This window comes from Diadema antillarum, unplaced genomic scaffold, assembly GCF_040938485.1.
Source record: "Diadema antillarum isolate AM-2024a unplaced genomic scaffold, OU_Dant_1.0 seq00001734_RagTag, whole genome shotgun sequence".
Classification (NCBI taxonomy): domain Eukaryota; kingdom Metazoa; phylum Echinodermata; class Echinoidea; order Diadematoida; family Diadematidae; genus Diadema; species Diadema antillarum.
The window spans coordinates 135,243-156,069 of NW_027272419.1; the positions used below are offsets into that span (position 1 = coordinate 135,243).

General features: G+C 39.4%; 1 protein-coding gene across 1 annotated transcript in view; it reads right to left on the reverse strand.

Moving 5' to 3' along the window:
- LOC139711931 (pyruvate carboxylase, mitochondrial-like) overlaps positions 1-20,827 on the reverse strand; it is a 39,886-nt gene that overhangs the window by 10,456 nt on the left and 8,603 nt on the right. Inside the window, exons 3-12 of the mRNA XM_071623777.1 lie at positions 18,313-18,478; positions 17,151-17,296; positions 16,440-16,557; positions 13,665-13,935; positions 12,643-12,805; positions 9,896-10,078; positions 8,978-9,215; positions 8,036-8,050; positions 4,912-5,136; positions 4,123-4,279 (exon numbers count right to left, since the gene is read on the reverse strand). Of these exons, the coding sequence (XP_071479878.1) occupies positions 4,123-4,279; positions 4,912-5,136; positions 8,036-8,050; positions 8,978-9,215; positions 9,896-10,078; positions 12,643-12,805; positions 13,665-13,935; positions 16,440-16,557; positions 17,151-17,296; positions 18,313-18,478 (1,682 nt within the window). The remainder of the gene's footprint in view (positions 1-4,122; positions 4,280-4,911; positions 5,137-8,035; positions 8,051-8,977; positions 9,216-9,895; positions 10,079-12,642; positions 12,806-13,664; positions 13,936-16,439; positions 16,558-17,150; positions 17,297-18,312; positions 18,479-20,827) is intronic.

Sequence of the window (20,827 nt, forward strand, 5' to 3'; positions counted from 1 at the left end):
TCCTAACAAATTTAACCCGTTTCCTCCAAGATTGTGTGAATTCCATAGGTTTAGCGCAGGGATTACCTGGTTCCCGTAAGCAATTTTTATTGTCCGCACTTCCCCTCTCTATATGTTTCTTATTTCTTATGGGGGTTATTCAAATGTTTAAAAAGGTTAAAAGTTTGTTTTCATAGATGAAGTTGAATTTAGACAATTTGAATATTTTTAAAAATATATTGATATTTGTAATTTCACTCATAAAGACTTAAAGCGGTTTGAATATTTTTGGTCTGATAGCTATGTATAGACATGTTATTAAAAAGTAAAAGCAATGTTTGATTGGTTCACATTATCCAAAGAGGGTGGGATGTAGTTGGCTGGTGAACAAAGTCTATGGGAAGTTTAAAAAGTTGATAGAAATAAAACAAAATCGGTATAGAGCAGAATCTAAATCACAATATAATATGACAAAATTCCCGACCCCAAAGGCGGTTGATTCTATGATGCTTTATGTCAAAATACATTTCACCAAAATACATGTGATTGATAGGAGGAAAAAGTATAGTACATTAAAAACAATATAGTTCAACTAACCCCATTAGTCCAGCAGCATAATGAAATGATTGTTAAGTTTTTTGCCTTGTCAATTGAAGATGATGTTACATAATGACAATTATCAAAGTCAGCTAGATCTAGTATATCAAGAAACCAAAAAGAAGGGGTGGGGTGGGGAGAGAAGAATGAAGTAAGTTATTAGTATCTGTAGTTTTGGTTTTCAGTATATTCATTTTAATTTCCTTAATTTCTGTTAGGTCATCATGGATTGGAGCATTTGTGTACTAGTAATCTGCCAGGAACAAAAACAAGAAAAACTTAAAGGTCCTATACACTTTTGGGAGAGTGACTTGAAAAAAATGTTCAGGATATCACATTTTATGCATAATATGTGTAGGTCTGGGGGCATTTCATGAAGCATTTTGTCTGACAAGTTGTCGGACAAATTTGCTCTCTGCCAATCAGATGCAAGGATTTCTGTAGTTTGTAACAGTTTGTCAGAAAAATATCTGACCAAACTGCTTCATGAAATGCCCCCCCCCCCTGTTGTATCACAAGACATCCTACCATAATTTTTATACAGTTTTTGCAATCAAAGCAAACATATAAAGAGATATCAGTATTTTTCTCATTAAAGCATAAATGCGGACGGTTTAGTCTGGAAACATGTTATCATAGAAATATTGTTCACATTTTGTGTTATCAACAATACTTAACATTGATTATACAGATTCATTTTTACAGAGGTTCTTTCTATCCGTAACTCACACTTAAGAACAATTTTCAAGCACTAATTTTGGGTTTTTGCCTTTAATTATCCACAAAAAGGAGGACTCAATGCATAAAAGGTGTATGCTTTATTTTTGGAAAATGTTGAGGAGATCAGGAAAATTATATATATTGATGTAGATTTTGGACCTGAAGGAGCAGTTGAAGCATTTTTAAGAAACAATGCCTTGTGGCATCGTTCTTATCATCAAAAATTAATAATGACAAACTCAAATGAAAATTGGAGGGGGGGGGGGGGGGGGAGAAAAGACGAACATATTGACATGAGACAGCTTGGTAAAGATTAAACGCTATAATAGACAATGCAGCCTCTTTTCTCAGTTCATACTTATCCAGAGTGTGTGCTTTCTTTCCAGTACCGGTATTATTATTTAGATAGGTTAGGAGAATCCCTTTGAATTGTGTGATACATCATTTTAAAGCTTACAGTCTGCTCTTTCAGAATCTGTCCTTAAAGGACAAGTCCACCTTCATGCACACATGGATTCAGTGAATACAACAATATTAGTAGGACACATCACAGAAAGCTTGGAAAAAATCGTATAATCCGTTCAAAAGTTATGATTTTTTCAGGTATCTGCACAGTCGCGGCTGGATGAAAAGACTACCACAGTGTATGATGTCACATGCGCACATTCTAAGGAAAATAAAATAAGAATTTCACAAAACCATACTTTTTGAATAAAGTTCACATAGTTTCTTTGACTTGCTACTGACGTATGTCAAGGGTAATATTATTCCCCCTGCCTTCTGAAAGAGAAGTCGAGTATCCTTTTGTAAGCGAAAATAATTTATGTTGAATTTTCTTTATTCATTCTTTATATCGTTGTACACATGTGACATTACAAGGTATAGTAGTCTTCTCATCCAGCCTCGACTGCATGAGCAGAAACTTCAAAAATGCATTACTTTAGAACGGATTGTCCAATTTTCCTCAAACTCTCACTGATGTGTTCTACTATTGTTGCTGCATTCACTCAACCCACATGCTATAAAGGTGACAAATCTTTGTCTGGCGACTTTTTTGTTGATCAATTATACCAACCCTGATGGAAATCTCTTCAAATTCATAAGTTCTGAAGTCTCCTTTAAGTTTAACCAAAATCTATATATATAGTTGCCATGGCAACATACCACTTAACACTAATGAAAAGTATTTCAAACCTCTATACATCCCGTCGATCAGTTGTACCTATTCAAATGGAATCTCTTCCAAACTGGAAAATAGCCTCCTGTAACTAACTTCAATAAAAACCCTAGTTTTGGGTTGCCATGGCAACGCACAAATCAACAATTATATTTGACCCCTGGTTTATACTCTTGGTACCTTCTATACAACGTTCATATCAAATTTTGTGAAAATTGAATCTTCCTCCCTCGAGAAATAAACAAAAACATGATTTTTAGAAAAAGTTCATTGACCTTTGACCTTTTACCTTTGGAAAATTCACTCCAAATTCAATCAAAATATTTTACTTGTTCTCAATATTCTTCCTGCCAAGTTTTATCCAGATTGGATATTCCTGACCTGAGAAATAGTCAAAAAACCAATTTCACAAATAAAGGTCATTGACCTTTGACCTCTGACCTCCTTCCCAGCATCAATTTTCTTGGAGCACCCTATTTTTTGAGAAGATACATCATGAAGTACCTTTGGTGAAAAAATCATGCTTTTGTCCGCCGTGTCACGATAATTTCACTAAGCCACCCCACTAATTGGGGTGAAAATGTGCCCAAGCATCTGATATATATGATGTCACAGCTCCAGAGGTGCCACAGTCAGAGAACTAGCATGGTGTGACATTACGCAGATGCGTACTCTCAAGGGTATATGAGGGTCTTATCTCCACTCCCATGGTCAGGAGCTTTGGCATTTTTAATCTGTAAATTGTGTAATCTTGCGTACACTACAGCTGTATACATAATATTTAGGCTTATTCTGATAAGAACAATATTTCTCAAAACGTAAATATATTGGTGGTTGGAAATCCTTGTTTTTGTATTTTGAGGGTCTTTTGTGAAGAGAAGCGAGTAACGGCTTGTTAGGCATGTGAGCATTAGAAAGACTCTTGAGGTATGAGTCTCAATGTAAGGCATGAGACTAGGTTGGTCTGAAGCTCAACTCACACAGCATTCTATGGGCAGCTCAACCCTTCCTTCTTGGTCATGTGACTGTCCCATCACTTGATTAGAACTCATCCTTTGCTTTCATCACAGAGAGAATGACTTATTATTCTCTTTGAAATTCGCATCAACAGAATTTTTTTACAAATGGACATACTGTCTTTGGAGGATGTATAAGAGAGCAGTGTGTTTCTCACATCCAAGAGCAGAGTCACGCAGAAAATATTTCGGACAGCAGAAAGTCCATTTCGAAGATTTTATGCCCTCTCAAACTCAGTACTCATGCCTGAATGCAGCTTGACAAACACGTACAAAAACACAGGAAAAACAAGAACTGCACAACACATATCAAAGAGATGCTCAACAGTGAGCAAATACTCTTTTCTTGCAACCAACAACTGCACTTAAACAGAAACAGCAAACAGCAATACTCATTAAAAAGCTTTTTCAAATGATATTTTCATTCTACAAATTCAACATTTTGTTGTTTTGGTTGGTTTGGAATCATGTTGCTATTAAACAATAAAAAAAAGGGGGAGGGGGTAAAGTGCTCTTGAACTGACATACTTCTCATTCTCTTGTGCCAATTTTGTTCTTTCCTCCTAACTTTCTTGTTCTGGAACCTTCTGCCTTGGGAGTTCAATGAGCACTGACTATGTGGGAACTACTTACTTGTAGACCACATTATCTGGGTAGCTGGTGTAGCCAACAGCGTTCGCCCCCCTGAGCAGCATCTGGAACGGTATGTTGGGGACGAGTTTTCGCAGGGTCTCCAGTCGTTCCCACGGACACTCGTGGAGGAATCGCATCGCTACGTCAAAAGTGGCACCTGCAAAAGGATCACCCGTTATCATCATCTTATTATTAGCATTGTCTCAAGACAAATTCTATGGAGTATTCAGATTCACAGGATTATGATTGAAAAGTTACTCTCAGCATCATATTAATTCAAAGTGACATTGTTTAAGTATGATATTTGATGGAGAGTGCCTGGAACCATTCCTAACCCCTATCCTCATATCATGACACTTTGACCTTTGTATATTTTTTTTAACTTACTTTGGAGAACATCTCACAGACTCAAAGGAATATCCAGGTGAAATGGCAATACAGCAATTAATTCAATCTTGTTTTGCAAAACATGAATGTTTGTGCATTTTGTCTCTTTTTCATTTCCAGGAAAAATCTGTACTTTTGTAAGTTTTTATTGTCAATATTGGTTGTAACACCTTCCAGGATCCTATAAAATTTGAGCATATTGTCCACATAAATGGGACACAGTACAGATTTCAACATTTACCATTCTGCATCACACACAAACACTGAAGTAAAGCAAGGGTGTGGCACCCCCCCCTCCCCCCCCCCCCCAAACCAAAACAAAACAAAACAAAACCAAAGATCATTTTCACCATCAGACAGAATATCAAGACATCATTACTGATATCCAAAAGACAAATTCACCTCCCCAATTCTCCAAGCTGAAGAGGTTCTGGAAGTTGTGGGCCACAAAGGGTGAGATGTTCTTCAGGTCGTAGGTCCTGACGCGGGTTGCCAGTAGCGACTGGTGGGCATCCCTATAGGTGGTGTCCATGAGCATGAGGCCGGGATTGTTTCGCACCGCCTTGGCAAAGGCTTCTGGCCCCTCCCTCAGCAGAATGTCTCGGTGACCCGTGGGCGGGCTCTGGTCTAAGGTGGGGGCAGTACCAGGTGATTAGATACATGTTATATTTCTGTAACGCCAGACATCATTTACAAATTTCACGGTTGTCATGATTGATCAAGATTGTTAAGTGACAAAATCGGTTGCCAGAAAGGTTTGCTAAGAGCACATTGTTATAATACTTTTACCTGAAACAGTTACAAACCATGCCTCCAGCTATATTTACATCAAAGACCATTGGCAAGATTTTAGGAATGCATGACATATAACAGAAAGCAATACAACCAATAGCTGATCAAAGAATATTATGCATAATCAAGTGTATATCGAGAAAGACACAGCTATCCAAAGACCAGTGAGTCAGCTGTAAAGAGGATGCTCTTCTGAAAGAATCATAATGCAGCTATCTTGGTCACATGACTGTGAGTCTCCATAATATGTCTGTGTCCAATGTTATTTTTTTCATACTCAAGTGAAAGCATGCTTCAAGCATGTTTATCTCTGGTAATCTACCTAAGATAGTCAAATATGGTGTCAAATTTGTCTTTAATTCGATCCATGTCAAGGAAAGTCAGTCTCCCCACTAGCTTCACAAGATACACATTAGCGACATTATGCTGTTAGGTATCATCTTGATTGTGAACACTTATCAACAAATTCTCTCTTTGGTGAAGATTTCCCATCACCTGCTCTTTTTTTTTTTAGGGGGGTGGGGGGGGGGAGGGGGGAAGGGGGGGCAGTACCATCACATAACTTTCTCCCAAAAGAAGTTTATCTATAACATCAGGAAAGAGGACACGTTCAAAATGCTCTCAGAATCTGCAAAGTCAGACTTCAATATCTTGGGAGTTTGTCGTTTTCTACTTAAAGGGCACTTATACTAAAGGCAAAAATACAGATTGATGGAAGAGAATCTACCTGCTTTTGTACGACTTGAGGGCTGCATATAAGAATGTTTCAACAATTACTCCAACTTTATACTCATAACTCTTCACAATGACAAAGAGGACAGCACATGTTTTGTTTAATAATTTTGTTGTTGTTGTTGCTGCTGCTATATAGAATGCAAAGGCTGCGTAAGCCCTTGTTCCCTTTAAATCCATGTTTGCATGATTGGTACACTAACGGTCAGTCATGTGGGGTCACATGAATGGCTGTTAGATCAGAGTTTGTTGACCCCTACTCAAGAGATAAAGGAACAGCATTGCACAGGTATATGCATAAAAGGCATGGCAGATTAGGAAACAGGTTCAGCCCCCCTTTCACAGCACTAATAGGAGACTACAGACAGAAGGCAGCCATGCATAACCACAGCTTTCAGTGCATTGCTATTAGGATCTGAAGAGAGAATACAAGTACATAATGTCTGTCCATGCGTGACCACAGATAACGCTGCACTGCTAAGGATCTGAAGAGAGAATATATGTCTGTCTAAGCATGACCACAGATAACGCTGCATTGCTAAGGATCTGAAGAGAGAATATACAATGTATTTCCATGCATGACCACAGTTATCATTGCACTGCTCAGGATCTAAGAAGAGAATACACATTATGTCTAGTTAAAAATAGGCAGAATGGGTCTGTCCCAAAGAGCAGAGCAGAGTAGAGCAGAGCAGTGACCAGGTTGGCTGCCAAGATGGATTAAAGTCTACACCAGCACTCAAAATACCCACTGGCCATCGGCAATTTGCCGTACATTATTCAACTGGTTGTTGGTAGACAATACTTTTTGTGCAAAAGAGTTGAAACTGAAACAAAAGAAATACACATGGCATATATATGTACTCCTTGCTCAGGATAATTCAGTTAAATGCTATGTAGCTAACTAAAGCACTAGTCCAAATAATGAGGAATAGATATGAATCTTAAGACTATTCAATATTTTTACCTACAAGTGACTACAATGTAGTAAAAATTAACAGATAGATAATACATATACATAATTATTCAGAACTTGGAGAGAGACTGACAGCAAATGAATCAGAGTGCACAGGTGGCATGAATAATAAACTGACATCCAAATGCCAGACTGTCAGCTAGTAGTGCTAGATGCTCAGCAAACTAAATTAACTAACATGTTAAGTGCAAGAGAGTGAAACACCAGAAGTGCCGACAGAATGCATCAGCTCATCAATATTAGAATGTACCTTTGCAAGAGTTTTCCCCTACACAGTAACTGAATTTGCTCATCTGTTTAATGCCTCAAATAATGCCTGAACAGTTTCCCTAAGTCTGAAGTTGTTACAGCAATGCTGAAGTCTCGTCCATATTGTTGTGAATTCAAGTGTCACCGTGCCCCTGATGAAAGTTGACCCACTTAACCACTGAGGACGGTTTGATTTTGCTACAACACGCATTTCCCATAGATGCTTGCCCGAGTATACTCGGGACTTGTCCTCAAGGGGTTAATATCTGATGTCTATGGAGACATGGCAAGAGATATTTCTCCTCTTTTTACCCTACCTAACAAGGCATTGCTGCTGGACAGTGGAAAGCCATGGCGTAATATGAAACATCACATTTTTCAGATATCATTTTCCAATGTATGTAGGAATTCTGTCACTTTTTGATGGCATTAACCTAGTGGAAAATGTCGCGTGCAGTTGCATGCAAAAAAAAAAAACAATACACGAGTAAAAGTCACAAAAGTAGGAGCATGTCCATTAAAAAGTAATTATCACAACCAAAGTATTTTAGTGCTACCATTGATGTAGGCCTCACAGATGTTGCCAATTCCTCATATTTTGCCTGGTTTTTATAAGGCAAAAGGTAAGAAATTGTCAAAAACACAAATCTGTGAAACAGTAAAAGCAAATTCAGTTAACTGTGTCAATCAGCTCCCATAGAATAGCAGAAAAAAAGAGTCAGCCAAAGTCAGAACAAACAGTATTAGGTATTACGGCAACATCATTGCATAACTCACCAAAGCCATGTCGACCTGTAATACAGCGGAAACAAATATTTACGTTTGCAAAGTGAGCAAACTATCATACCTCTTGAGTGCATGGTGTGGATTTTTTTTTTCTGCTCTACAATTTCTTGTGCCTGTTAAATGTAATCAAAGTTAATATTAGTTTTGAGCAACTCGGTATCAAATGTAGCCTAAGCTCACAAGCTACTGGCTTTGTACAAGAAGCCTGAAAGATTGATGACACACTGGTCGAACTTGTGCAGAGACTGGTTCAGATTAATAATACCTCACTATACTGTCTCATTTGCAACAGAGAAAAATGGCTGCAACTTGAAGGTGTTAGGCATGATTCAGACAGGGAACACATACACATTCTCAAACTACCATAGTCTCCAACACTACTTGCCTTTCTGTATTTACCACAACAACTTGGTGAATCATGAGTAACAATTACAAGACTTCGAACTGGTACTCATGACAAACATTTTGTTGTTGTTCTGTTAATGAAGAAGAGTGCCACACAATCCATTGAGTTCACTGTTACCACTCATACGATTAGGAGAAACTTTCACACCACAGCATTTTCAATTAGAGTTTAGCATTATAGAGTACCAATTTGATGATGTCAGTCTTTTGCTATAGCTTGGGGTGGAATCAGGTGCGCGCATGAACAATTGTGCCAGGTGAGGTTGTTTTAACCAGTAAGTTTCCATGGCAATGAATGGCTATGACATCACATTGGTACTCTATTATGACTTGGTAGTCTCCACAAACCACAGAGAGCAGGTACAATCTCACAAGAACTCACTACTAGGGCAAAGCAGGGTGTCTAAAAAAAGGAAAATACAATCACAAACTTATTAACCCCAAACAAAAAACGACAGCTACCAACCAAGCACAGAACAGAACAAAAACACAACAACACGAAGAAAAGAGGTCTAAGGCGTGACTTACTGAAGGGAACTTCTGGGATGGGAGGGGCCACGTTGGCTGGGCGGAGCCCGGTAGCCAGGGGCGTGGTGGAACCGTTGACCAGGAGGTTGCTGAAGTAGTAGAGGAGCTTCTGGGCCCGGTTCTGGCTGGGGATAAACTCCTGGGTGAGGCTGGGGTTCTCGTCGATGAAGGACGTGTTGACCTGCCCTGACACAAACTGCTCGTGCCTCAGTACGTTCTCCAGAAATGGAATGTTTGTCTGCCAAAGAAAATAATTTACTGAGAGAGTGAATGACAACACCAATGTTCCAGAGAGACAACACTTACAGGTCTCCTTGAAAAACTACCTCGTTATCCAAATTTATATTGCACTTTTCCCCCACGCTTTCAGTTTTTCTATTATTTTTTCTCTTTTTGCACAGAGTGAATGTCTGCCTTTGATATCTCCAAGATTAAGTCCATACAGATGATTATAAAGAAAGAAAACATTTTCTGTGTTCTATTAGTAGTTCAAATTGAAGTCATTTTATTTCTTCTCCATCTCAATAACATATATGCAAAATTTACATGAAAGTAGAAAAACATCAACATAAAAATGTAAGTAATCTATTAACAAATAACTTCTCAAAATTGTATGAAATGTACACATCATGCAATCTACATCATTAATTCCTTTCTATGCAAGGAAATACTGCTTTCATAATATCAGCTCCTACACACTAAATAAGATACATGTCCCAATTTAGTAACTTTCTGGGAGATCCATCGTTGAGTCATAAAAGTGTCCACTGCTGATTCAAATCCTCAAGCCCATATTGACATGTATGCATGTGCATTGCATTGATCACCATACAAATAAACATAAACTTTGTAATGTTCAACAAAGGACAAAGGTCCTGCATTCACACAAATGCCCCTCCCCTCTTTTTTTTTCCTCACCTTGACTCCTCGGATCCTAAACTCTGCCAGCGCCCTCAACATCTTGCGCACCGAGCTCTGGTGGTCCCTCGACCTTGAGATGAGCTTGACGAGGAGCGAGTCGTAGTGAGGAGACACCATGGCACCAGCAAACGCCAGAGCACTGTCGATACGTATCCCCATGCCCTCACCGCTCCGGAATACCTAGGAATACATGCAGTTTCAGGTAATTCATGTATAACAAGCATGTAAAGTTTTGAGATGGATTCATCCATCACATAGAAGTATCATAGACGAAAGGCGACATATCAACTCCCAGAGGTACGTTTTTTTTTTTTTTTTTTTTTTTTTTTTTTATACAATGATATCGGTTATAAAAATATCCAATACCCTTATCAAGCTTAGCAAATTTCCCCCAAGATATCCCTGATAAACCTGGGAGATCTTGCAGTATGAAAGATCTTGCAGGTGAAATCCTGGGTGAAATGCCAGGTGACAGCGCAGAAATTTTACCCTGAACCATCCCTGGTAAACTAGAGTGTCCTTAGGAACTCACAGGTGACCCTGTAGAGTGAAAAACTTCCAGTGAAAAGCACACATCAGCATACCACCATGTCATGTGGGCTGTCGCGTCGTAACATACTTCCACTGCAGAAGAGCAGACAAGAGAAATTGAATGGGAAGCTCATTCGCTAGTTTGATGAAAATTTATCATGGATGTTCTACATCTGAATCCCTGTCGAATAACCTGGGTAACCCCAACTGACTGGTGTAAAAGGGGTATGAGACTGGTGTAAAAGGGGTATGAGTTGCATAGCGCTATGTGCTCCCAGTGTCTTTGATAATGTGTTTAAATGAAGCTATGAAAAAATAAAAGCGATTTTAAAAAAAACTAGATATATCGCTACGGCTACTGATATGCCTCCGCCATAATGCATGGTTCTCCTAATAGGTCTATAGTACAATGTCTTGACAATGTGTGATGACAGTTTCAAACAATTGGCAAAATATTAAAATGACAGGTTTGACACAAATGTGCTGAATGTTCACTTTCCTAGAACTAGGTTCAATTGGATGAATGATTAAAATGTCAGAGTGCAGGTATTTAGGGAACTGATGATTTTTACTTGACTTTTGACCCTTTTATAAGTCTATGCATTGAGTAATTTTGAAGGTATTGAGAAAAAGTATAATTTCAGTATCAAATGGGAAAATAGCATTATCTAAATCTGGCCTTTGACCTTTGACCTCACAGTTCCAAAGAGAATCACTGTTAGGTTGAACATGCATAAATATGTAAGTTTCATGATGATACCTTGAGTTACTTTCAAGATATGGAGGAAAAAGTGCAATTTAGCACTTCCACTTGACCTTTTACCTTTTGACCTTTGACCTTTTGGCAAGAAACTTCCCCCAAAATGTATATTGGGTAATACATGCCATACATCAAGTTAAAAAAAAAAAAAAACCTTCAGGCATATTGCATTTTAAAGGACAAGTTCACCTTCATAAACATAAGGATTGAGAGAATGCAACAATATTAGTAGAACACATCAGTGAAAGTTTGAGGAAAATTGGACAATCGATGCAAAAGTTATGAATTTTTAAAATTTTTGTGTTGGAACCGCTGGATGAGGAGACTACTACAGCTTGTGAGTCATACGCGTACAACAGTATAAAGAAAATGTAAAAGAAAATTCAACATATTTTCACTTTTTTCGCATAATAAAAGAGCTCTTGACTTGCCTCTTTCTAAAGGCAGGGGGAATAATATTGCCCATAACATCTGTCGGTAACGAGACAGGGGAATGTGTACTTTTTTCAAAAGATGGAATTTTGTGAAATTCTCTTTATATTTTCCTTATATTGTTGTACGCAAGTTATTCATACACTGCAGTAGTCTTCTCATCCAGCGGTTGCTGCACAAAATATTTTAAAAATTCATAACTTTTGAACGGATTGTCTGATTTTCCTCAAACTTTCAATGATGTGTTCTACTAATATTGCTACATTCTCTCAATCCTTATGTTTATAAAGGTGAACTTGTCCTTTAAGGAAAGTGGTAATATTTTGAGGAGATGACCTTGACCTTTGACCCCCTGACCTTTGACCCATGACCCCCAACTTCCCTAGATAATCACTGCCCATCGGTACAAGCATATATACTAAGTTCCATGAAGATACCTTGAACCATTTGTAAGATATGGAGAAAAACATGAAATTTCATTTTTTTTCACAAAATAACCTGTGACCTTTGACCTTTGACCCTGTGACCCTAAAATCCACACAAAGTATTATCCCCTAAGGATATACCCTCATACCAAGTTTGATGTAAAACCACCACATGGTTCTTGAGATATCGACAAAAACAAAACGGGACGGACGGACGTACGGACGGACGGACGGACGGACGGACGGACGGACGGACGGACGGACGGACGACCCGAAAACATAATGCCTCCGGCCACTTCGTTGCGGAGGCATAAAAATTGCCCTTACATGATTTAAAGAGTGAAATTTGTGAGTGGCCAGATTGGCTATACTATATTACTTTTAGTGTTGGGAAAAACTGCTCAGCATGCTAGAATAATTAAGTTCCTCTTTTTGAGAACATGCCAAAATGCAAACCTTTTGGGCATAAGGAAGTCTTTAACCTGCCTCATCTGATTACCACCATCAAATTCACATTTTTGCAACAAATGAATGTTCCAACATTTTACAAGGCACATCAGTTTCATAAGGCTTGACAGACACCGTCCGCCTCTCACCTCTATGCGGCCAGTGTCCGGCTGAAAGTTCTTGGCGGGGTCCTCAGTCGTGATGCGGCACTGCATGGCGCTGCCTTGGACATGGACATCATCCTGCGAGAGGCCCAGCTCAGGAAGACTGTAGCCTTCGGCAATCTTGATCTGAGACTGTACCAGATCAACCCTAGGTGCACACGAAATGCCAAAAGTCTGTGGTCAGATTGAAAAGCAACATGAGCATGCAATAGGGAAAAAAATAATACCTGGTCTAAAATCACCCGAGGTTGTTGTCATGCAACACAAGCTGCTGTGCATGAGGAAGTAGCCTTATGGTAGGCTGACAGACATCTGATGCACTGAGGACATAATCAATGGTGATGTGCTGACAGTAATAGCCCCCCCCCCCCTCGTTTTTATAGCATTTTGAGTTACAGGAAGCCCAACCCATTATCATCGGCTGAGAATGAGAAGGGTGTTAAGTTGCCTCGAACACCATGGGCTGAGTGGCAACTTCACGCCCTTATCATTCTCACCCAATGTCATGCAATATGTACGGGGATAGAGCCTTCTCTTCTGTTGCACCATGTCTGTGGAACTCTCTACCAGTCCAGCTTTGCAATTGCAGCAGCCTCAATACATTCAAGTCTGCACTGAAGACTTATCTTTTCCAGCAACTTTGGGAATGATGTGTGACACTTTTTGGGAGCTGGGCGCCTTTGAATGTTTCTACATAGAAATGGCGCCATACAAATGCTGTTTCATCATCATCATCATCATCATCAATATTTCTCTCCTTTCATCCAACATCATCAAGCCAATCTTCATTAGGTTCATGACTAACTTTTCTTCAAACAAATGGCTTCAGAATCAAAACTGTATACATCACAAAGTTGACTGCGCATGAGTATGACATGCAAGTCCTCATGATGATAAACTGCACAATCATCCACAGTGGTTTGTGGCATGGTGCGATTGAAGTGTGGAAAAACACTGCCCCCTTCACAATGATGCTTGAGGTGTCAAAGACAGCCTGACCCTCTTACCCTGTGATCTCCTCCGTGACGGTGTGCTCCACCTGAAGCCGAGCGTTGACCTCGATGAAGTAGTGGTTGCCTTCCTGGTCCAGCAGGAACTCCACCGTTCCTGCGTTCTCATAGTTGACTGATTGGCAGAGCTTGACAGCGTCTGAGGTCATCTTGTCCCGCAGGACGGGGTCCAGGAGGGGGGCCGGGGCCAGTTCGACCAGCTTTTGATGCCTCCGCTGGACGGAGCAGTCACGCTCATACAGGTGAATCACATTGCCATATTTGTCCCCTATGTAAAGGACACAGAGACCAGGCAGGATTACAAAAATTGTGTGGACCGACAGTCATGACTTCTGTTGTTTGAATGACAGCTTAATCTTTGTAAGCAATGAATTAATTTCCAACAGTTTTTTAAATGGTGTCCTTTATCACAGAACTTATCTAGTTACACAAAATTTCTGCTGGCATCAACAATATCATCATACAATGTAACATGCTTGTTCTATGCTTCTGACAATGTCCAACTACTATTACATTTGGAGCATGCAGGATTCAGTTAAACAATTATTTACTAAACTAGCAGCACCCGTGGAAATCCACGGGTCTGAGGGGTTTTATTTTTTTTTTCCTCATAATATGATGTTGCACATTTTTATTGAAGAAATAAAAAGAAAAGTCTTCTCATTCTTTCGTTAATTGTGCTGTCTTCTAAATGACCACCCCTCCCAGAAATTTTATAATACATTTTTGTAGTATATGCCAGGCGATCCGGTCCATTGGTAGGGATCATTCCCGCCACTACTTGCTTTTATTATAGAACTTGAGTTTCGAGGGGTTATTTGCACCCGTTGAAGTCCAACAGTTGTCTTGTTGCCACTCACCCCTCCCCCCTCCCCCCTCACGCACACACACATTTCCACCTCCGCAGGGCAAAAAACAAAAACATTCAGGGAAAAATTACCAAAAACGCAAATGAGATTCCCCGAAAGTTCTGCCCACAGGTTGTTCCCGTCGAAACGGGAAGATATTAACACTATGACTTTGATTACCCCCTGCTCTTGCATCCACGCGGGCACCCGCGGGAATCCACGGCTGGTCTCAAGGCCTCGGTTTGTTTTGTGTTTTTTTTTTTCATGTTTCTTTTCCCCACGTTATGACAGAAAAATAAGATATTTTCGTCTTCATAATTTTGCTCCCTCCTTGTTTTTTTTATCACCAAAACTTGGCTTGATATATGATATTAATATAGAACTACATCTGCTTCAGATTGTACATTATCATAATTAATATTAGGCCTACAATTTTTGCTCCTATTATTGTTATTATTATATCATTATTATCATTATCCTTATCATTATTAGTATTATTATTATTATTATTATCATCATTGTTATTATTTGGGGAGGGGGAGATCATAGTCATCAGGTTTAATAGGCACCCGTGGGAGTAGGTTCTCACGACCTCGTATTTTTTTTCTTTAATATTTTTCCCATGTTATGGAAGAAAGAAGAATATATACATCACTGCATTCGTCTTCATTTGCTCCCTCTTTTTTTTTTTGTCACCAAAACTTGGTTTGATAGACCATAGAACCACACATTCTATTTCCACTTGCAATTTTAAAAATAGGCGGTCGGCAAAGCGAGGTTTTCCTCTACGTCCGCTCATCTTATGAATATGTATGATTACAGCAGCTCTGCAGTAAACGAATGGACACAGCTGCGCGTGTAATCTGATATGTAAGGGTACGATCGGCAAATATATTTAGCCGCGTCCTAAACAGTCTGCGTACAATGACACCGGACTTGAGAGCAAACGGCGAGCAAACTAAATGACGTACCTGAGCTGCATATAGTATTCTGCAGTTGTGCAAAGTACAATTACATAACCAACGTTCGTTGTTTTCATTTGGGGACGCCAATAATGGCGAACTGTACGTAAATGCCCTTGTAGTCCATATCACGCACACACAGATTCGTGTAACCATCGTCAATACATTCAGTACACGTAACAGGCGGAGGCAAAGGTACATCACAGAACTATATACACACAGTGTTATATGTAGAGTGTGTATAGAGTTCTGCGAGGTACATTGTGTGTGTGCGTGCGCGTCCGCCGTAAGATGTCAGAGATTTCGCTGCACCATCATCTTTAGTATCCCCCAGTGTCTCTGCAAGCTAAAAGATGGAAGATCGAGAAAGCAGGAGGCCAGCGCAGGTTACGTGAATATTGAAACGCTCGGCTCTTTCGTCACGCACAAAAATGCATTATGCATGTAGCTAATTAATTTTTCTTTTTCGTCCTCGACGTCGACACGGAGGCGGAGAGGGGACGAAACCCACGCCATTCGATGTAGGATACTCTCCTGCGGCCGACGGCACCGGTCGCAACTGCCCGGAGCCGACGGCTCGGGAGGAGATAGAGAAACCAGCAACGCCGAAATAAAACAGGAAATACATAAGGCCGCGACAACAACAACAACTTCGAGTATTATAGTATAGGATTCTGGGATTTACCAAGTCACATAACATCCTGTTTAATGAAGAACATAATATCTCGGATTGACAGGACTACATTTAATGAACACTCCACCAGAAATGGAAAAACCATGACAAAACTGGAATCAATGCAATCATGCTGTTAAACTTTATCAACACTGGAATCTATGAAATCATGCTATGAAGTTATAAAGAAGCTCATAACGTTTTGGTTGATTTTGACCAATCTTGTTTTTTATACACAAGCCTCAAATAAGAAAGAACAGTCCCTTGCTGTCCACTCTAAACATCATACCTAGCACCTGGACCTCAATGTGTCTTGGCTTTTCGATGAACCTCTCTATGAACATGGAGCCATCACCGAATGCTGCCAGGGCTTCCGAAGACGCCCTTTCAAAATTCTCGGTCACTTCCTGTGAAACAAAACAGGGGAGAGGTTCAGTGAGGACTATGAGCCAATTGTGAGTGAAAAAATAGAAATACGCAATGCCAAATCAAACATTTTTTTAATACACAAACAAAGTTTTGACTAGTTTAGAGTTCATCCTTACCACATATCTCATACACACAATGTTTCAGTGAGACTAAAATTGAACTTGGTTACTTTAAATATACTGAAACTGAACACTTAACCCAAAGTATATATACAAGAAAATGACTGTCTGTAATAAAATACAGATGATTCCAATCTTGCAACAATGGTATAGTAGAAAAGTCTTGTTGCCTTCCTTTCAACAATGAATTTACATTCCCGACCTACACCACATCCATACATCAAAATATGACTAAATTGACCAAACAATGGCCGGTGACATACTTTGCTTTGCAAGCATACTTTATATACATCTCGTCTGAGGTCTGGGCCTTGTTCTCCATGACCCAAATCAAACTCCTGAATATCCCACTTTCTGGACCTTTTTCTCTATTAGACCCGTGACTATTGCAACTCATGAGCAACCCCCTTCCATGGATTAATAGTTGGAAGAAGTTGGAGTCACACACTCACATCCATGGAGCGCACCACCCTCATTCCTCTACCGCCCCCTCCGTAGGCAGCCTTGAGGATGATGGGGAAGCCGTGCTGCTCGCAGAACTCTCTCACTTCCTGTGATGTCGTGACAGGGCCATCTGTGCCTGGTACGACTGGCACACCTGAGACGGGGATTTTAATCAAAACAATTATATGTACAGATTTTGATTAGCATTTTCTCCAATGAAAAGCCCCCCCCAAAAAAAAAAAAATAAAATAAAATAAAATAAAATAAATAAATAAATAATAATAATAATAAATAAATAAATAAACAAATAAATGAATAAATAAACAGTGTAAGATTTGAAAAAAAATTCCCAAGAGCACACATTACACTGTAAGGACATATCCAACAAACCACAAAACATTCTTGTGCCAATTATTTGAATTTCATTTCAACAAATGAGCCAAGAATATTTTTGAGCTTGCCCTATTAATTAAAAAAGTGATGTCAGATAATCCCATAACAAGTAAAAAAGACTTGAATAATAAAAGGACATTCATTCATCCTTTATAAAATACTTTGTATTGTTCATAACATTATCTACAGTAATAAACATTCTTTTAGATATTTGCATGCTTTGCAAGTGTTTGTCGTGATTAGTACCAGTGGCTTCTAGCGATTTTTTTTCTTAAATGAGGATTCCATACATCTCGCTTTCATACCATGCACTGCCTACGTATATTTTGTTTTCATGACTGATCGTCCAATGTTGTAAACTGTGTATATGTTGCTGTGTCGTAAAAAGAAAATAAATCAAATTCAGGCAATTGACTCAAATGTTTCCTCTAGCACAGAAAAACAAGATGGCTCTTCTGGTGAGAAGAGGGTCACACTGTCAAGTCAAGTGCCCATTCATCTTTACTTGCCCATCTGTGCTTTCTATTTGCCCTGGGTAATTGGGCCTCCGGGCTAGTAGCACCCTACTATTAACAGAAGGATAAAGCAGTTTCGTAAAGTTGATTAGTTATGTTTTGTTTGGTTTTTGTTTATATTTCTTGGTTTCTGGTGGTATTTTTTTTTTCCCAAGAGAGAAAGGGAGACAGTGGCAAGTGGGTCCTCCCTTCCTTTCCATCCGAAGAATAAAACTCTATGAAAATAGGTCTGTGTGCCATCTAGGAGGGCATGTACATATACCTGCTTCTATGGCGATCTGTCTGGCTTCCACCTTGTCCCCCATCTGGTGGACCACCTTGGGGGCGGGGCCAATGAACTTGATGCCTGCTTCGGTGCAGGCTTTGGCAAAGTCGGCCCTCTCGGAGAGAAACCCGTAGCCTGGGTGAATGGCATCTACCTTGTTTTTCTGAAGGGTCAAGTCATGAACATTAACATCATTATCATCATCATCATCTCAGTAATCTCAGTTTCATCACAAAAGTCATAAAATAAAAGTTATAATACAGTCAAGTGAGAATGAAAATGTGCCCTTGAAGACATTCAGTCAATATCAAACACTACAACAATATGGCATAAAAACTTTACCCGTTGAATTTCAAAGTATCCTTTAGACACGCGCTTCTGAACCACTGGGCCGCAACATCATCCAAAAATGAAATAAAAAAGATTAATATGCTACTGGGCCTCAAAAAAAAAATTGTAGGAGCCAAAGAGTTGAGGCCAATGGCTTTAGACTTTGAAATTTGCTATTGAAAAATTTCAATTACTGAAAAAATCAAAACAACTAATTTTGCTACATAACTACATGTTTGCAGGTTTTTGGTGTTGTTGGGGTTTTTTTCTTTCTTTTCAGTATAAAAGCCATCAATATTATCTTGGTAAAATGCTGGAAGGTCACATGCATGTTTTAATGCCTGAGTTTGACAGGTGGTTATCTGATACAAATCATCATATTTCGTGGACATCTGATGAGTAGACTGACAGACAACACTGTACTCTCTCTGGGTTCTGCCAAGTGGACGGGCTGCCAGCCTTTTCGAGCATGCATACAGTACGCGCAATAGAAAACGCCCGACGAAAGCGCGTCCAAATTTCGTCCCAACGCTTTTAGCGTTGTTGATTTCGCCCCGGACGTTTTCAACGCTTTTTGCGTCCAGACTTCATGGACGGATTTTGGACGAATTCAACGAATTCAACGAAATCCCCGAACGCTTTTCCGAAGCTGTGGACGCTTTCAACGCTTTCAATGCTTTCAACGCTTTCAACGCTTTCAACCCTTTGTACACGCGATCACACACACAGCTACAGTGTATACAAAGTTAGCTCTAATCGCGAATCGCTAGCTCTTCTTTCGTCAAAGTTCTCTAGGTTTCCCATCCATTTCTCTCATTTTCTCTCTTTTGCTTCCGTATCATTGTATCCCTTTCTTTTCAGAGTACAATCATACTTCTGAGAGTGTTTTTTTCTCATTTTTATTAAGTGATTACCCTGTTTGCCACAATTTGGGGTGAGTTTTTGTTCGAGTGTTTGTTGAGTTTTTCGATTGAACGATGTGTCGATTATCTCCATGTGTGTGCGAGAAAATCGTACCCACTCGTTTGTTTCCGTGTAAGTATTTTTACCGCAAAGTGTCTTCATCGTTCATCTTCACGCATCGGGTTTTCACCCTAGTTTTCCTCATCGTAGTTTTCCACATCCATTTTTTTTCCGGTGCAAGATACTCTGTGTATTTTCTGCTACGGTAAAATGCCATCGTCGATAGTTTTTGTGTATTCATTGTAGTTTTTCACCTCCATTTCATTTTTGTGTGCAAGATGTGTAGCTAGGTCTGCGATGTCTGAATCGTTTACAGATGTGTTTTGTGAGAGTATTAACCACGATGATTTTGAGGATTTTGAGGGTTTCGCTTTGGATGAGATTGACTGGAATGATAGTGATAATGATAATGATTCTACTATCTAGTGGTGTTAATATAAGAGCTCTTATGATGATGCAATTTATTTCGTGTGACCGACCATCATGACGTTGGCGATGACGAGTACGAAACGAGTAGCCTATACATGTACAATGTAGGCCTGTATGATCTAAGACGAGAGTGACACTGACGACATGGCCTGGCCCTGGGGGCTGTTTTAGTGTTGCTCGCTCGATCGTGCACTGGAGTGGTCTAAGAGACCTGCATTTTATTTTTTCACTTAATTGTATCCTTTTGCTTGTTCACTCTGGTTTACTGCTACCAAAATTTATGTCTCTGAAGAAACTCAACCAGAAGCTAGACAATATGTTTGCATCAGGTCCAAGTCTGTAAATTGCGACGTTCCTACAGGCCTACTCCTATTGAACTCGAAATCCCATTTTCTTTGCTCATTTTTCCACTGATAAATTATTTAGAACTGTACTGCATTTCTGATGAATTGCTTTTGCGTTATATCAAGAGCCTGCTGAGTAGGTGTTTCATTCTATCCCTTAAATTATCCTTCTATCACTTTCTTCTTTTGACCCTGGATGGAAAAAAAAAAAAACCCTATCTTGCCATGTAAAGACAGAACACATACCATCATGAAATATGACATTACGAAAGTAATAAAAGAAATAGGTAAGCGATGAAAATTCTTGTTTGTAAAATCATAAATCAAAGGTGATTTCATATGAACCAGCTCTTTGAAATGTATTTATTTTGCCTATTGATACTTGCTTTGCAAGTATACATTTTCTCTCCCATGGACTTTGTGTCCCCCCCTTTTTTTTATGTGCT